Here is an 18,750-nt window from a genome sequence, read left to right as displayed (position 1 = left end):
CTACTTTCTAACTCGCATATCATTTTTTTGTGTGTTCATTGGCTGACATCCATTTAATGAGTATTTGTTGATGTAGAGACAAGTAGTAGTTTGTGCAGGGGAGCCTGAATTTCACTATAGTTCAAAATTCAAACTAACATCCAACTATGTCCGTTTACGGGTCCAGATTCCCAAAAACCAAAGTATGATCGTCCTACCGCTCTGTGCGCTTTGACAGACTCTATCGGAGTTGATTTGAAACCACTGCAAGAAAAAAATGACAGACAGCAGCCGAGATGTTTTTTTTTTTACAACCACAATTTCCAGTCGTTGGAGGCTCGAGTGGAGCTGGGCTAGACTAATGCTGCTTTCATAACTCGACACAATATGCAAGATTGTCTTGGTAATCTTTGGGGTAGTGTCGATGTCTCTCAAAATAGCCCAGAAATGATGAGAAGGCATTTTCTTTTCCTCTAAACGTGGAGGGAGAAAGAAAAAAGTGATGGCCTGGAAATGAATAAGAGCAGCGATAACATCTTGTTGATATAAATCAGATTTCTGTGACAAACCAAGAACTCTGGATTGATGAAGTGGGAGAAGTCACTCACTCACTGACAACAAATGGCTGTGTCAAGTTTCCAGTCCAAGTAATTTACAAGTCTGGCGTGGAGATGGTGGTTATGCTTGTTGATCAAAACAATCACGAGAAAAAAACGTTTGGCGTAGCTGGTTTTCATTTAAAGGCCAAGTGCAGTCAAAAACGTGATTTTTTTTAGGGAGTTTCTATATATTTCCACACTATGAGGTTGGAATAATACTGTGAAATTTTGAAAGTTATGATAATACCCTTATAGTTTAAGAACTGTTTGAAAAGGCCGCCTGTTATTTCAGCCTGTTGTGGTGGGATTGAGTTTTGGCATTCCTGACAACATCACCAGGCGTTATAAGTTAATAATACCAATAACATAGAGAGTTTCAAACCTGTCTGTTTTCAGCTAGTTTTCAGGTTACATATCCCTCCCTTTAGACTCATCCAATTAGACGCCTCTTTCAGACCACACCCAGACAGTCCGAAAAACATTTTTGCTTGAGATATTGCTCTTTGCTAAGAAGCAACTTGCTTTGTACCATTTTGATTTAAACAACAGTAAGGTACTTCATTGAAATTATTTGATTTTGAGATAAAAATTTGACCTTTTAAATCTGATTTCGAGATATGACTAGAAAAATCCCAATATCCCTCCTATACTAAGGTCTTTAGTTATTTGACAGGCTGTTTGTAGTTTGCCAGTGATTTTAGAGTGCAATGCCAGTTAATTGGAAAGCCTACAGATCCACTGAAAGGAAGCTTATTTTGTCCATGGCCTTTCCATGTAAAGGACCCATGAGCACCAACATGTGAAGTTCGTAGGAGCATATCAAATTGGGTGTCAAATAAAGAGTTTATATTTTTGGAAAAAGAAGGCATAGATACATTTTTCAACCGTTTTCCATCTTAAAAATCAGCCATAATGGAGGGACATCACAAAATGTCTTTGCCCAAAACACAAAAACTGTCCAGTTGTGCGGATGATTCTAAAAATGTTTATTTAAGGGTGCAGAAAACGTTCAACTGATGTTACAAGAACATTCCCATAACACATTTCTTCCAAGAAGACATTCCTATAATGTTGTAAGAATGTTGACGGAACACCTGGTACAAGGTTCCCAGAACATTTAATTAAGTTATGGAAATTGTCTAGAATGTTGCAATAATATTGTTGTGATATTCACATAGGTTGCACAGAACATTGTTCCACAATTTCCAAATAAGTACAATGCACTCGGAAAGTATTCAGACCCCTTGACTTTTTCCACATTTTGTTACGTTACAGCCTTATTCTGAAATGGATTAAATTGTTTTTTTTCTCCCCTCAATCAATCTACACACAATAATCCATAATGACAAAGCAAAAACAGGTGTTAAGAAACGAATGCACATTTATTAAAAATTAAAACATTTAATATAACATTTACACAAGTATTCAGACCCTTTACGCAGTACTTTGATGAAGCACCTTTGGCAGTGATTAAAGCCTTGAGTCTTCTAGGGTATGATGCTACAAGCTTAGCACATTTGTATTTGGAGAGTTTATCCCATTCTTCTCTGCAGATCCTATCAAGTTCTGTCAGGGTGGATGGGGAGCTTCCCTACACAGCTATTTTCAGGTCTCTCCAGAGATGTTTGAATGGGTTCAAGTCTAGCCTCTGGCTGGGCCACTCAAGAACATTCAGAGACTTGCACCAAAGCCACTCCTGTATTGTCTTGGCTGTGTGCTCAGGGTTGTTGTCCTGTTGGAAGGTGAACCTTCTCCCCAGTCTGAGGTTCTGGGCGCTCTGGAGCAGGTTTTCATTACGGATCTCTCTGTACTTTGCTCCGTTCATCTTTCCCTCAATCCTGACTTGTCTCCAGTCCCTGTCGTTGAAAAACATCCCCACAGCATGATGCTGCTGCCACCATGCTTCACCGTAGGGATAGTGCCAGGTTTCCTCCAGACGTGACGCTTGGCAGTCAGGCCAAAGAGTTCAATCTTGGTTTCATCAGACCAGTGAATCTTGTTTCTCATAGTCAGAGTCCTTGAGGTGTCTTTTAGCAAACTCCAAGTGGGCGGTCAAGTGCCTTTAACTGAAAAGTGGCTTCTGTCTGGCCACAATAAAGGCCTGATTGATGGAGTGCTGCAGAGATGGTTGTTCTTCTGGAAGGTTCCCATCTCCACAGAGGAATTCTGGAGCTCTGTCAGTAACCGCTGGGTTCTTGGTCATCTCCCTGACCAAGAACTGCCCTTCTCCCCCGATTGGTCAGTTTGGCCAGGCGGCCAGCTCTAGGAAGAGTCTTGGTGGTTCCAAACTTCTTACATTTACCCACTGTGTTCTTGGGAACCTTCAATGCCACAGAAATGTTTTGATACCCTTCCCCAGATACTGTGCCTCGACACAATCCTGTCTCGGAGCTCTACGGACAATTCCTTCGACCTCATGGCTTGGTTTTTGTTCTGACATGCGCTGTCAACTGTGTAACCTTATTTAGACAGGTGTGTGCCTTTCCAAATCATGACCAATCAATTGAATTTACCACAGGAGGACTCCAATCAAGTTGTAGAAACATGTCAAGGATGATCAATGGAAATAGGATGCATGATTTTTATTTTATTTTATTAATTTTAGAATAAGGCCGTAACGTAACAACATTTGGAAAAAAGTCAAAGGGTATGAAAACTTTCTGAATGCACTGTATGATTTTATGATGTTCATAGCATATTTTCCTTAGGTTAAACATAATATTCCATTGATGTTCATGCAATATACCTTGTCTTGGAGGTCCTCCAAGAACATTTAAAGGTTTACTTAAATTCTCAGCATGCACATTTGTAGCTCCTTAAAGCAGATTGGAATCCATACCCATTGTTTGGCTTTAATTTAATGGAAATGTGCATTTGATATATCTTAATTTCATTCATAGAACATTGAACAGCATTTCACATTAGACAGAACAATATTTTTAATACTGAGTACTGTAATGTTGACCATCTGCACATGTGGGGTTTGAAACTCAAATGTTTGGTTTCTAAGACAGGTCTTCTATCCGCTGCGCCACCAGTGAGGCTCTCTTCCTTCTTTTTTTTCAGTAAACAGCCATGGTGGTATGGTCAATCGGGAATTCCATGCTTCCTTTTTAGTCTTTTAACCCAAGTACTGGTAACTGGGTTATTCCCCATCATTTCAGCTATCCTCTTTAAATGCTGCATACTTCTTGGCCCTTATTTACAAGGTATCCAAGACTATGAGTGCTGATTTAGGATCACTTTTCTTATGGGAAATAAGACAGAAGGGACCATATCAAGAACCTCAACGTAGGAATTATATTGGGTGTGTTTAAAAAAAAAAAAAAGTTAAAAGTTAAACAAATATTTTTTACACAATTTCCCCAAATATTTTGTATAAACATGGATAAAAGATTATGGGATTGAACCTGCAGTCTTCAGCTCTGAAGTCAGATCATTAACCCTCTACGCCACCAAGGGATGTCGCAGAAGAGGTGTGTACAGCAGTAGTTATATAGGATGCGCCTTGACTAGAATACAGTACATACAGGTGAATACAGTACATAAATACATAGGGCAGTCTCTAACGTGCAGAGTAGAGAACCGGGTGATAGCCGGCTAGTACCAGTGACTAAGGTTCAGGGCAAGGTACTGGGCGGATGTTGGCTTGTGGTGACTATTTAACAGTCTGATGGCCTATTTTTTAGTCTCTCAGTCCCAGCTTTGATGCACCTGTACTGTCTCCACCTTCTAGATGGTAGCGGGGTGAACAGAGTTCCTTGAAAATCTTCTTGGCCTTCCTGTGACACCGGGTGCTGTAGATGGAAAGCAAGGCCGTTTTGGTAATGAATATAGGCTACAGGATAGATAGGCTGTGTGAATACAGCCGTACACACAGCTGTCTTACCAAAATAATGCACACTATATGCTGAAAGTACTAGCCTAGTTATTAGCTCCGCCCCCCGCCATGTCTATTTCTATGGGCACAAGCACTGTTCATCACACAAATTGTTCACAACCCTCTTGTTGGCAGAGAGAACTTTTTGCAGGTTTTAAAGCTTATTTCCTGCAATTCTACTCATTTTGTCACGAGGTACAGAGACAATTTTGCAGTTTTCAAGCAATTTTTCAAGCAATTCTATAAATTTTTCCATGTCTAAAGTGCATTCATGTGATATTTGAGTGACTCAAATGTTACAACAAAATCTATGCGCTAAAAAACATTAGCTGACATTTCAAAATAGCTCTTCAAGGCAAGGTTTCCCTAACTCCGTCCTGGGCCCCCACCCCCCCAAATTCACATTTGGGGTTTTGCCCTATGTCAAGTTGGTATAAAGGGATCAGGAGACTGGCGCAGGAATGCGTAATAGGGGTTTTTATTTACCCAAATTACAGTATGCCATGTAAAGGCACGGGAACGAAACCCAAACAAAAGAGCAAGGAGTACCTCAAATAAGTACACAAGTGCACAATAATACCACATGGGACAAGACCCGTAATCATCTGCGCAATACAAGCACCACCAGAGTCAAAACAAGGCACAGGTAGTCACAGGCACAACAGACATTGGAACAATAATTGACAGCCCAATGCTAAACCAAAGGGCACACTTATATAATTACAATCAGTGGGAATGGTGACCAGGTGTGGGTAATGACACAGTTCCGGAGGGATCCGTGTCACCCTAGCACTACACATTGATTGATTCAACTAATCAAAGCTTGATGATTAGTTGGTTATTTTAATCAGCTGTGTAGTGCTAGAGCAAAAACCAAAACGTGCACCCGGTGGGGCCCTGGGACCGATTTTTGGAAACCTTACTCTAAGGTATGAAATAACTGACATGACAAGAGGATTCTGCTAGTGCATTCTATTATTACAACTTTCAAGAGTAAGTTGTAAACCTGACTGAGTCCCCCCCCCCCAAAAAAATAAATGTGGGAATAAGTTCGGGAACCACTGGCTTAGAATAACGACACAACTGCGAATGCGATCGAATGAATGTGAACCGAACAGAACAGTGGTACCAAGTAGGCCTAGTAAAACAAAATATCAGATTGATAAAGGCTTGACACAATCAATATTTAGGCCAGTTCCATTAACAGTCAACAAACAGTCAACAAAAGGCGAATGGAGATCCAAATGACCACTTCTAAAGTGAGATGCAGCCATGCACTACTGGCTCGCCAAACAAATAGGCATATAAGTCCGCTTCAAACATGGGAAACCATGCAGCAACACGTTGGAATATGAGGGCTTTGTGATGGCCACTCCAATACCTTGACATTGTTGTCCTTAAGCCATCTTGACACAACTTTGGAAGTATGCTTGGGGTCATTGGCCATTTGGAAGACCCATATAAGACCAAGCTTTATCTTCCGGACTGATGTCTTGAGATGTTGCTACAATATATCCACATTATTTTCCTCCCTCATGATGCCATCTATTTTGTGAAGTGCACCAGTCCCTCCTGCAGCAAAGCACCCCCACAACATGATGCTGCCACCCCCGTGCTTCAAGGTTGGGATGGTATTCTTCGGGTTGCAAGCATCCCCCTTTTTCCTCAAAACATAACAATGGTCATTATGGCCAAACAGTTCTATTTTTGTTTCATCAGACCAGAGGACATTTCTCCAAAAAGTACGATCTTTGTCCTCATGTGCAGTTGCAAACCGTAGTCTGTCTTTTTTTATGGCGGTTTTGGAGCAGTGGCTTCTTCCTTGCTGAGGGGCCTTTCAAGTTATGTCGATATAGGACTCGTTTTACTGTGCATATAGATACTTTTGTACCTGTTTCCTCCAGCATCTTCACAAGGTCCTTTGCTGATGGGATTGATTTGCACTTTTCGAACCAAAGTAGGTTCATCTCTAGGAGACAGAATTTGTCTCCTTCCTGAGCGGTATGACGGCTGCATGGTCCAATGATGTTTTTACTTGCGTACTATTGTTTGTACAGATGAACGTGGTACATTCAGGCATTTGGAAATTGCTCCCAAGGATGAACCAGACTTGTGGAGGTCTACAATTTTTTTTCTGAAGTCTTGGCTGATTTATTTTAATTTTCCCATGATGTCAAGCAAAGAGGCACTGAGTTTAAAGGTAGGCTTTGAAATACATTCACAGATACACCTCAAATTGACTCACATTATGTCAATTAGCCTATCAGCAGCTTCTAAAGCCATTACATAATTTTCTGGAATTTTCCAAGCTGTTTAAACTTCTGACCCACTGGAATTGTGATACAGTGAATTATAAGTGAAATAATCTGTAAACAATTGTTGGAAAAATTACTTGTGCCATGCACAAAAGATGTCCTAACCGACTTGCCAAAACTATAGTTTGTTAACAAGAAATATGTGGAGTGGTTGAGTTTTATTGACTCCAACCTAAGTGTATGTAAACTTCCGACTTCAACTGTAGCTATACCTAGGGATGCCATTTGGGTTCTTGCATTGGAATTATATTGAATTCTGCAGTAACCAAGTATTTCAGCCACTCTTCCTATGAACCAGTTGCTATTAAATTACAATTTTTGGACAGAAAACCTGCGGCTAGGGTAGGATTCTAGGCTAACCTGGGCTGCCTCCTCTGGTCCAAGATTGTCAGGAACAGTCGGAGGCAGAGGGGGCTGTGGAGCCATTATTGGCGGCGCTTTTGGTTTAGTGGGTTGGCTCTGCACTGGAACCTAGCTGGAGCTCGGCAAAATCATTGCTGCAGGTCTTGGCAGCAGCCTCTGTGGTTTGATGCCGCTCATCGCTCTCCTTCAGTGATGTAAAGTTCTTTAAATACTTTAAAGTACTACTTATGTAGTTTTGGGGGATATCTGTACTTTACTATTTATATTTTTGTCAACTTTTACTTTTACTTCACTCCATTTCGAAAGAAAATACTTTTTACTCCATACATTTTACCTGACACCCAAAAGTACTCGTTACATTTTGAATGCTTAGCAGGACAGGAAAATGGACAAATTCAAGCACTTATCAAGACAACACATGGTCATCCATTCTGGCTCTGATCTGGCGGACTCACTAAATACAAATGCATCTTTGGTAAATGGTGCCATCTGCTTTGCTTAAAAGAATGGATTTGAAATAATTTATACTTCTACCTTTACTTTTGATACTTAAGTGTATTTTAGCAATTACATGTACTTTTGATACTTAGGTTTAGAACCAATCACTTTTAGACTTTTACTCAAGTAGTATTTTAATAGGTGACTTTTACTTTTACTTGAGTAACTTTTTTTTTAAAATTATTTTATTATTTTTTTTACCCCCTTTTTCTCCCCAATTTCATGGTATCCAATTGTAGTAGTAGCTACTATCTTGTCTCATCGCTACAACTCCCGTACGGGCTCGGGAGAGACGAAGGTTGAAAGTCATGTGTCCTCCGATACACAACCCAACCAAGCTGCACTGCTTCTTAACACAGCGCACATCCAACCCGGAAGCCAGCCGCACCAATGCGCCGGAGGAAACACCGTGCACCTGGCCACCTTGGTTAGCGTACACTGCGCCCAGCCCGCCACAGGAGTCGCTGGTGCGCGATAAGACAAGGACACCCCTACCGACCAAGCCCTCCCTAACCCGGGCGACGCTAGGCCAATTGTGCGTCGCCCCACGGACCTCCCGGTCGCGGCCGGTTACGACAGAGCCTGGGCGCGAACCCAGGGACTCTGATGGCACAGCTGTCCGCTGCAGTAACTTGAGTAACTTTCTATTAAGGTATCTATATTTTTATTAATGTATGACAATTGAGTAATTTTTACAACACTGCTCTCCTACTTTTGGCTTTGTTTAGGTACTTTGGTGAAGCCAATTTCTGATAGCCTATTTAGCTAGCTCAAGCCAACTAATCTAAGTCTAGTAACCCTAACGTTTTCTTACAGCTAGCTAAGAAGCTAACTAAACGCTGTAGTGGTGGGGCATGAGGTAGAGTTGAGTTAAGCAGCTTCAACAGTAAATGTGACCCCGCCCTTATAAATCTAAATCAAATATTACAGGTGAATCACGTTATTCACTTAGCCTACCACAGATGAGTAATGTTTTTCCCCGTTTTTTATGGAAACCCGAAGGAGTCATACCTAACCACCCCAGTAGCTTTCCATAGCCCCCGTACACACACCGCGGCCCGCTCTATCCATTGTGCTGAAACAGTGCAGCGGAGATACAGATTTTCACTCAATCATTTAAACACTTTAGCTATTTATATAGGGACATGAAACTAAAACTAAGGGGGCACAAGTTTCAACTGAGGGTGTAAGCCCACTTTTATCCCCTTGTGGAGGTGACCTGGTCATGGGTGAACAGGGAGTACAGGAGGGGGCTGAGCACGCACCCCAGTGGGGTCCCTGTGTTGAGGATCAGTGTGGCAGAGGTGTTGGTGCCTAACTTCACCACCTAAGGTCGGCCCGTCAGGAAGTCCAGGATCTAGTTGCACAGGGTGTGGTTCAGACCCAGGGCCCCAAGCTTAGTGAGCTTGGAGGGTGCTATGTTGTTGAAGGCAGAGCTGTAGTCGATGAACAGCATTCTTACATAGGTATTCCTCTTGTCTAGATGGAAAAGGGCAGTGCGCAGTGCGATGGTGATTTGTTGGGGCGGTATGCAAACTGTAGTGGGTCTAGGGTGTCAGGTAAGGTGTCTTTTGTCTGAGCCGCTGAATTGCAACTCCACTCGTTTTGCCTCTGATTGCCTTACAGATGGCATAGCTAATCTGTTTGTACCAGTACATGTTCCCATTCACCTTGCCGTTGTTAAATGCGGCGGTTTGCGCTTTTAGTTTTGCCGAATGCTGCCATCTATCCACGTTTTTTTGGTAGGATAACTTCTAATCGTCACAGTGCGAACAACATCCTCTATGCACTTCTTGATGAACTCAGTCACCGAGTCAATGTATACGTCAATACTATTCTCAGAGGCAACCCGGAACATTTCCCAGTACGCGTGATCAAAACAAACGTGAAGCATAGATTCTGATTGGTCGAACCAGCGTTGAACAGTCCTTACGACGGGTACTTCCTGTTTAAGTTTCTGCCTATAGGAGGGGAGGAGCAGAATGGAGGCGTGATCTGATTTCCTGAAAGGTGAGCAGGTGAGGACCTTGTAGCCATTCCGGAAGGTGGAGTAGCAATGGTCAAGAGTGCTCGATGCGCGAGTAGAACAGGAGATGTGTTGATAGAACTTTGGTAGCATTTTCCTCAGATTTCCTTTATTAAAGTCCCCATCTACAATAAATGCGGCCTCAGGATATGCAGTTTCCGGTTTGTACAAAGTCCAGTGTATTTCCTTGCTGTTGCGGTTTATACCCCCTTTGGGGAGGGGGTATACACGGCCTTGACAATGACCAAAGAAAATGATCTCGGGAGGAAATATGGTTGATGGTGAGATATTCCAGATCGGGAGAACAAAATAACTTGAGTTCCTGTACGTTACCACATCACACCATGAGTAGTTAATCATGAAACATATATAAGGTACCAGTCAAAAGTTTGGACACGCCTAGTCATTCAAGGGTTTTTCTTTATTTGTACCATTTTCTACATTGTAGAATAATAGTGGAGACATCAAAACTATGAAATAACATTTATTGAATCATGAGGTAACCAAAAAAGTGTTAAACAAATCAATATATATTTTGTGTTTTGGTAACCTATGTCTTGTAATGTATCCACATTGTTCCCACAACCTAATTAAATGTTCTGGGAACCTTTAAAGAACTCAGAAAGGCTGTTCAGTCAATATCAAAGGAATGTTTTTCAGTATTACCTAGAAACCTAATGACAACTTTTGGGGGATGTTCTGTAGTGGTTGTTATGGATGTTTGTGCACAACATTTTACTGAATGTTAGGAGAACATTTGAAGGACATTTAATTTAAAACATGAAACGTTTTTTTTTATTATCATAATCATTCTTTACATTTTGGGGGGATTCTATCATCCTAATGTTAGATAAAACCATAGAACTTAATGGGAATCTTAGCTAATATTCTATGAATGTTCCCAGTTTGCTGGGTAGGCTATTTACTGTATTGCAAAAGTAATATTGAACTGTGTTTGGTTGTCAACGCAACCAAATATCAACATTTGTGCCACTGACTTAGTCTGGCTTAGTTTGTCTACAAATGAATAATTGATATGTTGGATTCACGTCTCCATCTCAACCAAGAATGAAAGTTAAAGAATAGGACTAAATCAAGTCATGATTGAGTCATGATTTTGCCCTATTCTTTAACTTAAGAACATATAAATGATTCACTTGTAGACAAACTGGAATTAAAGCCAGACTAAGTCAGTGGCAAAGATGGAACTATCCAAGCGGAAGATATCTCCTTCAAATGTTAATATTTGGTTGAGATAACAACCGAAAACACTATTCAATATCCAGTTTGACAAATTCATAATTGATATATTGGATTTACGCCTCCAAAGAGTGTACTGTACAGTACAATAGGACAAAATCTAATCAAACTTTAAATGCACTTTAAATGAAGTTTGATTTGATTTAGTCCTATTCTTTAACTTCTATTTTTGTTTGAGATGTAGCCGTGAGTCCAACATATTAATGATTAACTTGAAGATTACATTTGAACTCAACCAAAGCTTGAAACTCTAGGCCTACACTGAAAGTCCTCCTAATATCGAGTTGCACCCCTTTTTGCACCTCAGAACAGCCTCAATTCGTCGGGACATGGACTCTACAAGGTGTCGAAAGCGTTCCACAGGGATGCTGGCCCATGTCGACTCCAATGCTTCCAACGGTTGTGTCAAGTTGGCTGGATGTCCTTTTGGGTAGTAGACCATTCTTGATACACAAAGGAAAGTTTTGAGCGTGAAAAACCATACACAATCCATCTTTCAATTGTCTCAAGGCTTAAAAATAATTTTTTAACCTGTCTCCTTCCCTTCATCTACACCGATTGTAGTGGATTTAACAAGTGACATCAATAAGGGATCATAGCTTTATATGTGTGTGGCCCGTGTGTAGTGTGTGTGAGTGTGTGTGTTCGGGTGTCAGTGTAAGTATGTGTGAGTGTGTGGGTAGTGAGTCCAGTGTGTGCCAGAGAGTCAGTGCGAGAGAGTTCGTGCAAAGAAGAGTCAATACAGGTAGTACGGGTAGCCATATGATTAGCTATTTAGCAGTCTTGTTCAGCAGTTATGGCTTGGGGGTAGAAGCTGTTCAGGGTCCTGTTGGTTCCAGACTTGGTGCACTGGTACCCCTTGCCGGGCAGTAGCAGAGAGAACACTCTACGGCTTGGGTGGCTGGAGTCTTCCTCTAACACAGCCTGGTATAGAAGTCCTGGATGGCAGTGATGTACTGGGCCGTACTCACCACCCTCTCTAGCACATTTGCGGTCGGATGCCTTGCAGTTGCTATACCAAGCCAGTCAAGATGCATTCAATTGTGCAACTGTATAACTTTTTGAGGATCTGAGGGCCCATGCCAAATCTTTTCAGCCTCCTGAGGGGGAAGAGGCGCTGTCGTGCCCTCTTCGCAACTGTGTGGGTGTGTGTGGACCATGTTAATTGCTTAGTGATGTGGAAACCGAGGAACTTGAAGCTCTCAACCCGCTCCACTACAGCCACATTAATGTGGATGCGGGCGTGCTTGCCGCTTCGTTTCCTGTAGTCCACGATCAGCTTCTCTGCTTTGCTGACTTTGAGGGAGAGATTGTAATGTATTTAGTTATTAAGAGATCATGCAATCATTCTCACGATAGTGTATTGGTACTAGTCAGTGGCAAATATCAAAGCTAAGCAGCACTGGGCGTGGTTAAAACCCTGGATAGGGGACCAAATTAATAGCTTTAGATAGATCAACTATCCAGTAGGAGGTGCATATAACGTTGAAGATCTGATGTTGTTTCAAAGGTACAAATTAAACACATTTTATATAAGGTTTGTCTATGTTGACAATTGGTTACAATGATGACATAATCCTGTGGTTGAAACTCAAATTCAATGTATTTTCCACATAGATTCCGCAGCACAATACGTTGACAAATTACATTGAAACGACTTCTATTCAACCAGTTGGTGCCCAGAGGAATGTAGAAGTAGACCTACCAATTAGTTGTGGTGTTTTTACTGATATCAATTTTGTTTATGAATTAATAAGTGATTAAATCTCTTAATTCTGTTACCAAATTGGTAAATGGGAAATCATAGTACATGTGTAGTACAGTAAATACATGTAGAGTTCAGTACAGTACAGTAGAGCACACTAGATTATAGTACAGTTTAATGAACTGTTTTGTACAGTACTGAACTATACTTTACTGTACTGAACTATACTCTACTCTAATGTGCTGTACTGTAATCTACTTTACCCTACTGTGGTGTACTGTGATGTCCAAACTTATGAAACATAGGCGTCTATGATTGGTTCAGATTTAGTCCGCTACAAACCAACCAAATGTAATAATACCCAAAAATGCAAATTAGGATATTGCATATTTCTACACTATGTTAACGGTGCCTTTAAACAGCTTGGAAAATTCCAGAAAATCAATTTATAACATTTTTGACATGTGTTTTTCTGGATTTTGTTGTTATTCTGTCTCTCACTGTTCAAATAAACCTACCATTAAAATCAGTAAAATTACTGATCATTTCTTTGTCAGTGGGCAAACATACAAAATCAGCAGGGGATCAAATACTTTTTCCCTCACTGTATATCCACAGTAAAACGAGTCCTATATCGACATAACTTGAAAGGCCGCTCAGCAAGGAAGAAGCCACTGCTCCAAAACCACCATAAAAAAGACAGACTACGGTTTGCAACTGCACATGGGGACAAAGATCTTACTTTTTGGAGAAATGTCCTCTGGTCTGCGGAAACAAATATAGAACTGTTTGGCCATAATTGCCATCGTTATGTTTGGAGGGAAAAGGGGGATGCTTGCAAGCCGAAGAACACCATCCCAACCTTGAAGCACGGGGGTGGCAGCATCATGTTGTGGGGGTGCTTTGCTGTAGGAGGGACTGGTGCACTTCACAAAATAGATGGCATCATGAGGCAGGGAAATTATGTGGCTATATTGAAGCAACATCTCAAGACATCAGTCAGGAAGTTAAAGCTTGGTAGCAAATGGGTCTTCCAAATGGACAATGACCCCAAGCATACTTCCAAAGTTGTTGCAAAATTGCTTAAGGACAACAAAGTCAAGGTATTGGAGTGGCCATCACAAAGCCCTGACCTCAATCCTATCCAAAATGTGTGGGCAGAACTGAAAAAGCGTGTGCGAGCAAGGAGGCCTACAAACCTGACTCAGTTACACCAGCTCTGTCAGGTGGAATGGGCCAAAATTCACCCAACTTATTGTGGGAAGCTTGTGGAAGGCTACCTGAAACGTTTGACCCACTTTTATTCATTTAAAGGCAATACTACCAAATACTAATTGAGTGTATGTAAACTTCTGACCAACTAGGAATTTGATGAAAGAAAGAAAAGCTGAAATAAATCTTTCTCTACTATTATTCTGACATTTCAAAAATAAAATAAAATAAAGTGGTGATCCTAACTGACCTAAAACAGGGAATTTCTACTCTGATTAAATGTCAGGAATTGTGAAAAACTGAGTTTAAATGTATTTGACTAAGGTGTATTTAAACTTCCGACTTCAACTGTATATATCCACGATTATGCAATTTTGTATAGTACAGATCAGGGACCCATTATGTAAATATTTTACCGGGTGTAAATCCACTACACTTATTGTAGTTCCATAACCAAAAGGGATTTTTTTAAATTCAAGGTGTCATGTCATAGCTGACAAGCAATTCTTTCTGCAGACGTCTTTGAATCTTAATTCGGAACACTATATTTGATAGAGATTTTGGAAAATGTGGTCGCATAAAAAACGGAGGAAGATTTTTACCACGATTCTCTTACCACATTTTGCTGCATCTGCACAGTTCTTCCAGTAACTGTGTTTTTGTGAATTTTTCGATGGTAATTGCTCAAAGTAGTCCCTGTGCATAGAGTTGTATGGTTTGTTACCGTTATCCATTTCTGTGGAATTGCCCTCCATCAATCACAAAAAGAGAAAGAACTGATGCCCCCTGAACTGCTGGGGTATGTTTTGATATTTCCTAGAGCCCTCTAATAGACAAATCGTCTCTGTGGCATCACTAAGGAGTGCTGGTCCGCCAATGTTCTTGGGATGGGAGCTTCTCTACTGCTCCTCTCCCCATCTTAAGCCCAGACAGAGCGAGCCAAGGCACATAAAGAAATTGCAAAAGAGAATGTTTTTTTTTTTACGCAAACTGAAAATGTATAATATCGACTGCAGAATGTCCTGCAGAATGTGCAGAATGTGCAGTCCTTTGGTCATATATGCATGCTTGGAAACCAAGTCAAGCTTGATCAAGACGGTGGAAAGGATAATTGGTATAGATCAAGAATCAGCCACCAACCGGTACACAAAAGTCATTCTCCTAAAACGTGTATTTCACAGGACAGTACTCATCCCCTTTACTCAAAACTCAGTCACAGCAGCAGCAGGACAAGGAGAAAGAGACTTTTTCAAAAGAAAATCAAAACAGATAGATATGGGGACTCTTTTTTTTCCCAACAGCCTGTATAATAGATAGTCTGTTGGTCCCTTGAGTACACAGCATATTGCACTTTCAATGTGTAACTATAGCACTTTGAATGAATTCCATTGTGTAATTTCTATGTTTTCATGTTTTATGTACCGTCTTTATAAGCACATGACGAAATTAATTCCCCCCCTGGTGGCATAAGAAAGTTGATCTGAATCTTCTTTGTCCCCATCAGGGAACCCCTTCCCAGGTTCCCGAAGGGCCAAAGACTGTGACTCTGTGATGGCTCCTCTATTTCGTATTAGTAGCATGCTTCGTCTCTGGGCTTTTCTGAATGGCTCCCTATCATTGGCCATCTCTGCTTAGAGTTAGGCTAATGGCATCTTAATGTTATTAATCATAGCCACCAAAAAAAACTGCACTCAATCTCCATCTAGAGCCGAGGAGAGACGTTACATATGAACATGTGGCAGGAGAAAAAAACGAGAGGGGAAACCACATACTGCTCCAGTATTTCATTCCACCCTTTATTTGATTATCAAATAAAAATGTGATTATATCATTCGGCCACAGCACAGAGGTCTGCCTGGAACTCGTTAGGAAATGATTAGTGGTCCCACCATAGAGAATTACAATAAGGGTGGATGACAACAGAAATGTATGGAGGCGTGGGAACCTATAGACTTTTCCTCATATTTTTCAGAAGCAAAACACAGGGAAAGCAAAACCACAATTCACATGTGGTTTATGGGTATACAAAAGCCTGTCATGAAAACGTTTCCTAAATAACATCCCAAAACAATACACCTCTTGCAAGTTAGAGTCCGGGCCTCTATTTCAGCTCTTGCCTCAAATTCCGTCCAGCCGCAGTGGGCAGTATTTTCTGTCGCGGCCGTTGCAGCATTTGTTGTCGATGTCTCATCGAAAACAATGACATCTGTTTCTGTCCTGCCATCACGATTCGCCCGGGACGCGGCATAAGAAAGCTCATTACATTTCTGTCCGGTGGGCACACAATCTTTCACCATCAGAGGCACATCCTCAAAACCACAGCAATGTTCAACAAAGGCCGCTGGGGACATACAGGACAATAACCAGAGAGGATTTTTTTAATTGTTTTTTGGCATCAAAAGCACTTCAGATTCAACAGCAGGCTACATACAATGTCTCGATATGACCACTCAGTGGGTACTTCAATTTCAGAACTTTAAGATGGACAAGACTCTGAAATCTATTCAATAGTAATACAACATTTGTTTTATGTTAGTCACCAGGTAAAGCATTCGATTTATACAGAAGACGAGGTCAAGTGCAACCCTGGCCTGATCAAGTATGCAACCTGTATCCTAACTTTTGCTTTCCCTCGCTTTCTCCTTATCCCTCTGTTTTTCTCCATCTATTCGCAGGCCTCCAACTTTTTATGGGGTCTCTGGGCAATCCTGCAGGCCAGATATTCCTCAATTGATTTTGACTTTGAAAGGTGAGTGATCTGTATCTCTAGAGTCTTGAATGTGACCAATTTTCCCATTGGGCAAAACTGGTTGAATCAACATTGTTTCCACATCATTTCAATGACGACATTGAATCAATGTGGAAAACTGATTGGATTTGTAAAAAGTCATCAGCGTAAGGGCATTTCAGGTTTTTTTTCCACTCAACTTTTTACCTAAATCCAATGACATGGTGAATTATTTTGTTGTTTTCGTGTTTCACATTATTTGACAACTCAACCAAATGTAAATCAAAACTAGATGTTGAACTGATGTCTTTCCCCAGTGCGTTGCTTCTAAATGCTGATACAAAGTCAAATCTACAAGGGTTTACATAGCGTTACTATGAATAGCCGTTCCTCTCTTCAGATCCCTGCCGCCCAACACTCACACAACCGTTATGAGAAATAAGAAAAATAACGCATTAACTTTAATTGAATCACCTGGTAACACATTAGCACCAGTAACAAATATTTGTATTTTCAGGGGGACAAAAATGTATTATAAACAGCATAGTCCTCTGAGCAGAAAATATTCCTCTCCTCCAATGCCCCATTGTACCCCACAGAAGCAGCAGTCGCCACTGTGCTGACGCTAATCACTATTGACACACGGCACCCACCCCTATGTGTGGCTTCGCTGTCGGCTCTGTGGATCAGTGACAGGGGCCCCGCCACTTTATATCGGAACTTTGGAGGAAATGCGATCCAGCAGGAGCAGATGGAACAGAGCCAGTATTGTTCCAGCCTCATTGGTCCTCCCTGTCTGTCTCTCACCCCTGGTTCGGCCATATGTGGCTGTTAGCCTGTCTGGCCCCACTAAGCTCCAGGCACAAGTTGCCCCAATGTGCGTCGCAAGAGTCAGATTACATCTCTATATCCAAAATCCAAGGTTAACCATAACAAGGTGGAAAACAACAGTGAGTTTGCACCAGTCACTTAAGGGGTTAAAGTCCCCCTCTAGACACTCCAAAAGGGAGCCTATGTCCTAGATTTGGAGAAGGAGGGTCCTCACGATGGAGATTTGTTGGGGTGTTTCTCTCTATGCCCATTTACTTGTTGCGTTATCCCTCTGAGACGAGTCTCTGCTGACTACTCAACGAGTGACAGGCAACTGCTAGGCCTCACACTTAACCAAAGCCACATGTGCATGAGATATTAGGGAGACGCAATGGGAATGCATGATCTCCACCCTCCCTGCCTCCCACTCTACCGTTGATATTGACTTTATTTATTTTTTGTTTCACTTGTATCTGCTAGGCAGCGTTGAGTTTGTGGATGTATTGGCAAGGCAGCGGTTATTCCATGCTTCCAAAGCCAATTTGACGAAGACATTATTATGAGGAAATGAGTAAAGAGGCCCACTGTTTGGAATGGTTTGAGTGAAGAAAATAGGGACCTGCACAAAAGCACATTGTGGAATGGTTTACCTGCTTTTCAGTGTGTGAATTTGCCCCTCTTTTCTAAATAGTAAATAGGAAAATGTTTTTATTTGAGATTTTATTGTAAGATGACATGGGTTATTTTTTTCTACTTTCATTTTAATTTAATACTGTTGGAGAAGTTACATGTAGGTTTTCTTTACTGTGCTTCATGTGGTCAATGAGGTCACGTGTCGAACAGTATGCCTTCATCATATAACCATAGACTTATTTCATCTTTAAGCAAAAGGGGGGGAAAAAATGCAAATTACAACAGCTTGCTCAATGGGAAAAAAACGAATGAAATATTTGTGATCATTCGTTGTCAACAATAACCGTTTTCTGATTAACCAAGTTACTATTAGAAGTCAGATGACGACTCTAAAACAAGTTCTACATTTTTTCAGAGGTTAACCAAATAACTTTTTCTCAAATTGAACAATGGAAACAATTTACCATCCTTTCCATTATGTCGTTGCCAATTTCAGGCCCAAACTAACCATTTTAACAGAGTGAAAGATTCATTCAAACAAATTCAACAAAACCACATCAAAACACACACAATGCCAAGGGGGTAAGTGGCAGAACTGGAACAGAGATTCATGTAACACAACTGTTGTTTGTGTCTAAAGGAGTCTTTTCATCACTGAGGTAAGACGCTGTCCAGTAACGTTCACACTCTGTACTGATTAGGCATTGAGGAGTTAACGATAAAGTCCTTTCTGTCTCCATTT

The 18,750-nt window shown here is 41.1% G+C and overlaps 1 protein-coding gene across 3 annotated transcripts in view; it reads left to right on the top strand.

Moving 5' to 3' along the window:
* The window catches only part of zgc:113516 (ETNK_euk domain-containing protein), a 69,984-nt gene that overhangs the window by 48,954 nt on the left and 2,280 nt on the right, over positions 1 to 18,750 (top strand). For all 3 annotated transcript variants that reach the window (XM_036951362.1, XM_021566546.2, XM_021566563.2), the window contains exon 7: positions 16,513 to 16,586. In XM_036951362.1, the coding sequence (XP_036807257.1) occupies positions 16,513 to 16,586 (74 nt within the window). The remainder of the gene's footprint in view (positions 1 to 16,512; positions 16,587 to 18,750) is intronic.

The sequence above is a fragment of the Oncorhynchus mykiss genome, chromosome 2 (assembly GCF_013265735.2).
Source record: "Oncorhynchus mykiss isolate Arlee chromosome 2, USDA_OmykA_1.1, whole genome shotgun sequence".
In the NCBI taxonomy this organism is placed as follows: domain Eukaryota; kingdom Metazoa; phylum Chordata; class Actinopteri; order Salmoniformes; family Salmonidae; genus Oncorhynchus; species Oncorhynchus mykiss.
The sequence above is the reverse complement of the archived record's forward strand: the minus strand, read 5'-3'. Positions and strand labels throughout refer to the sequence as shown.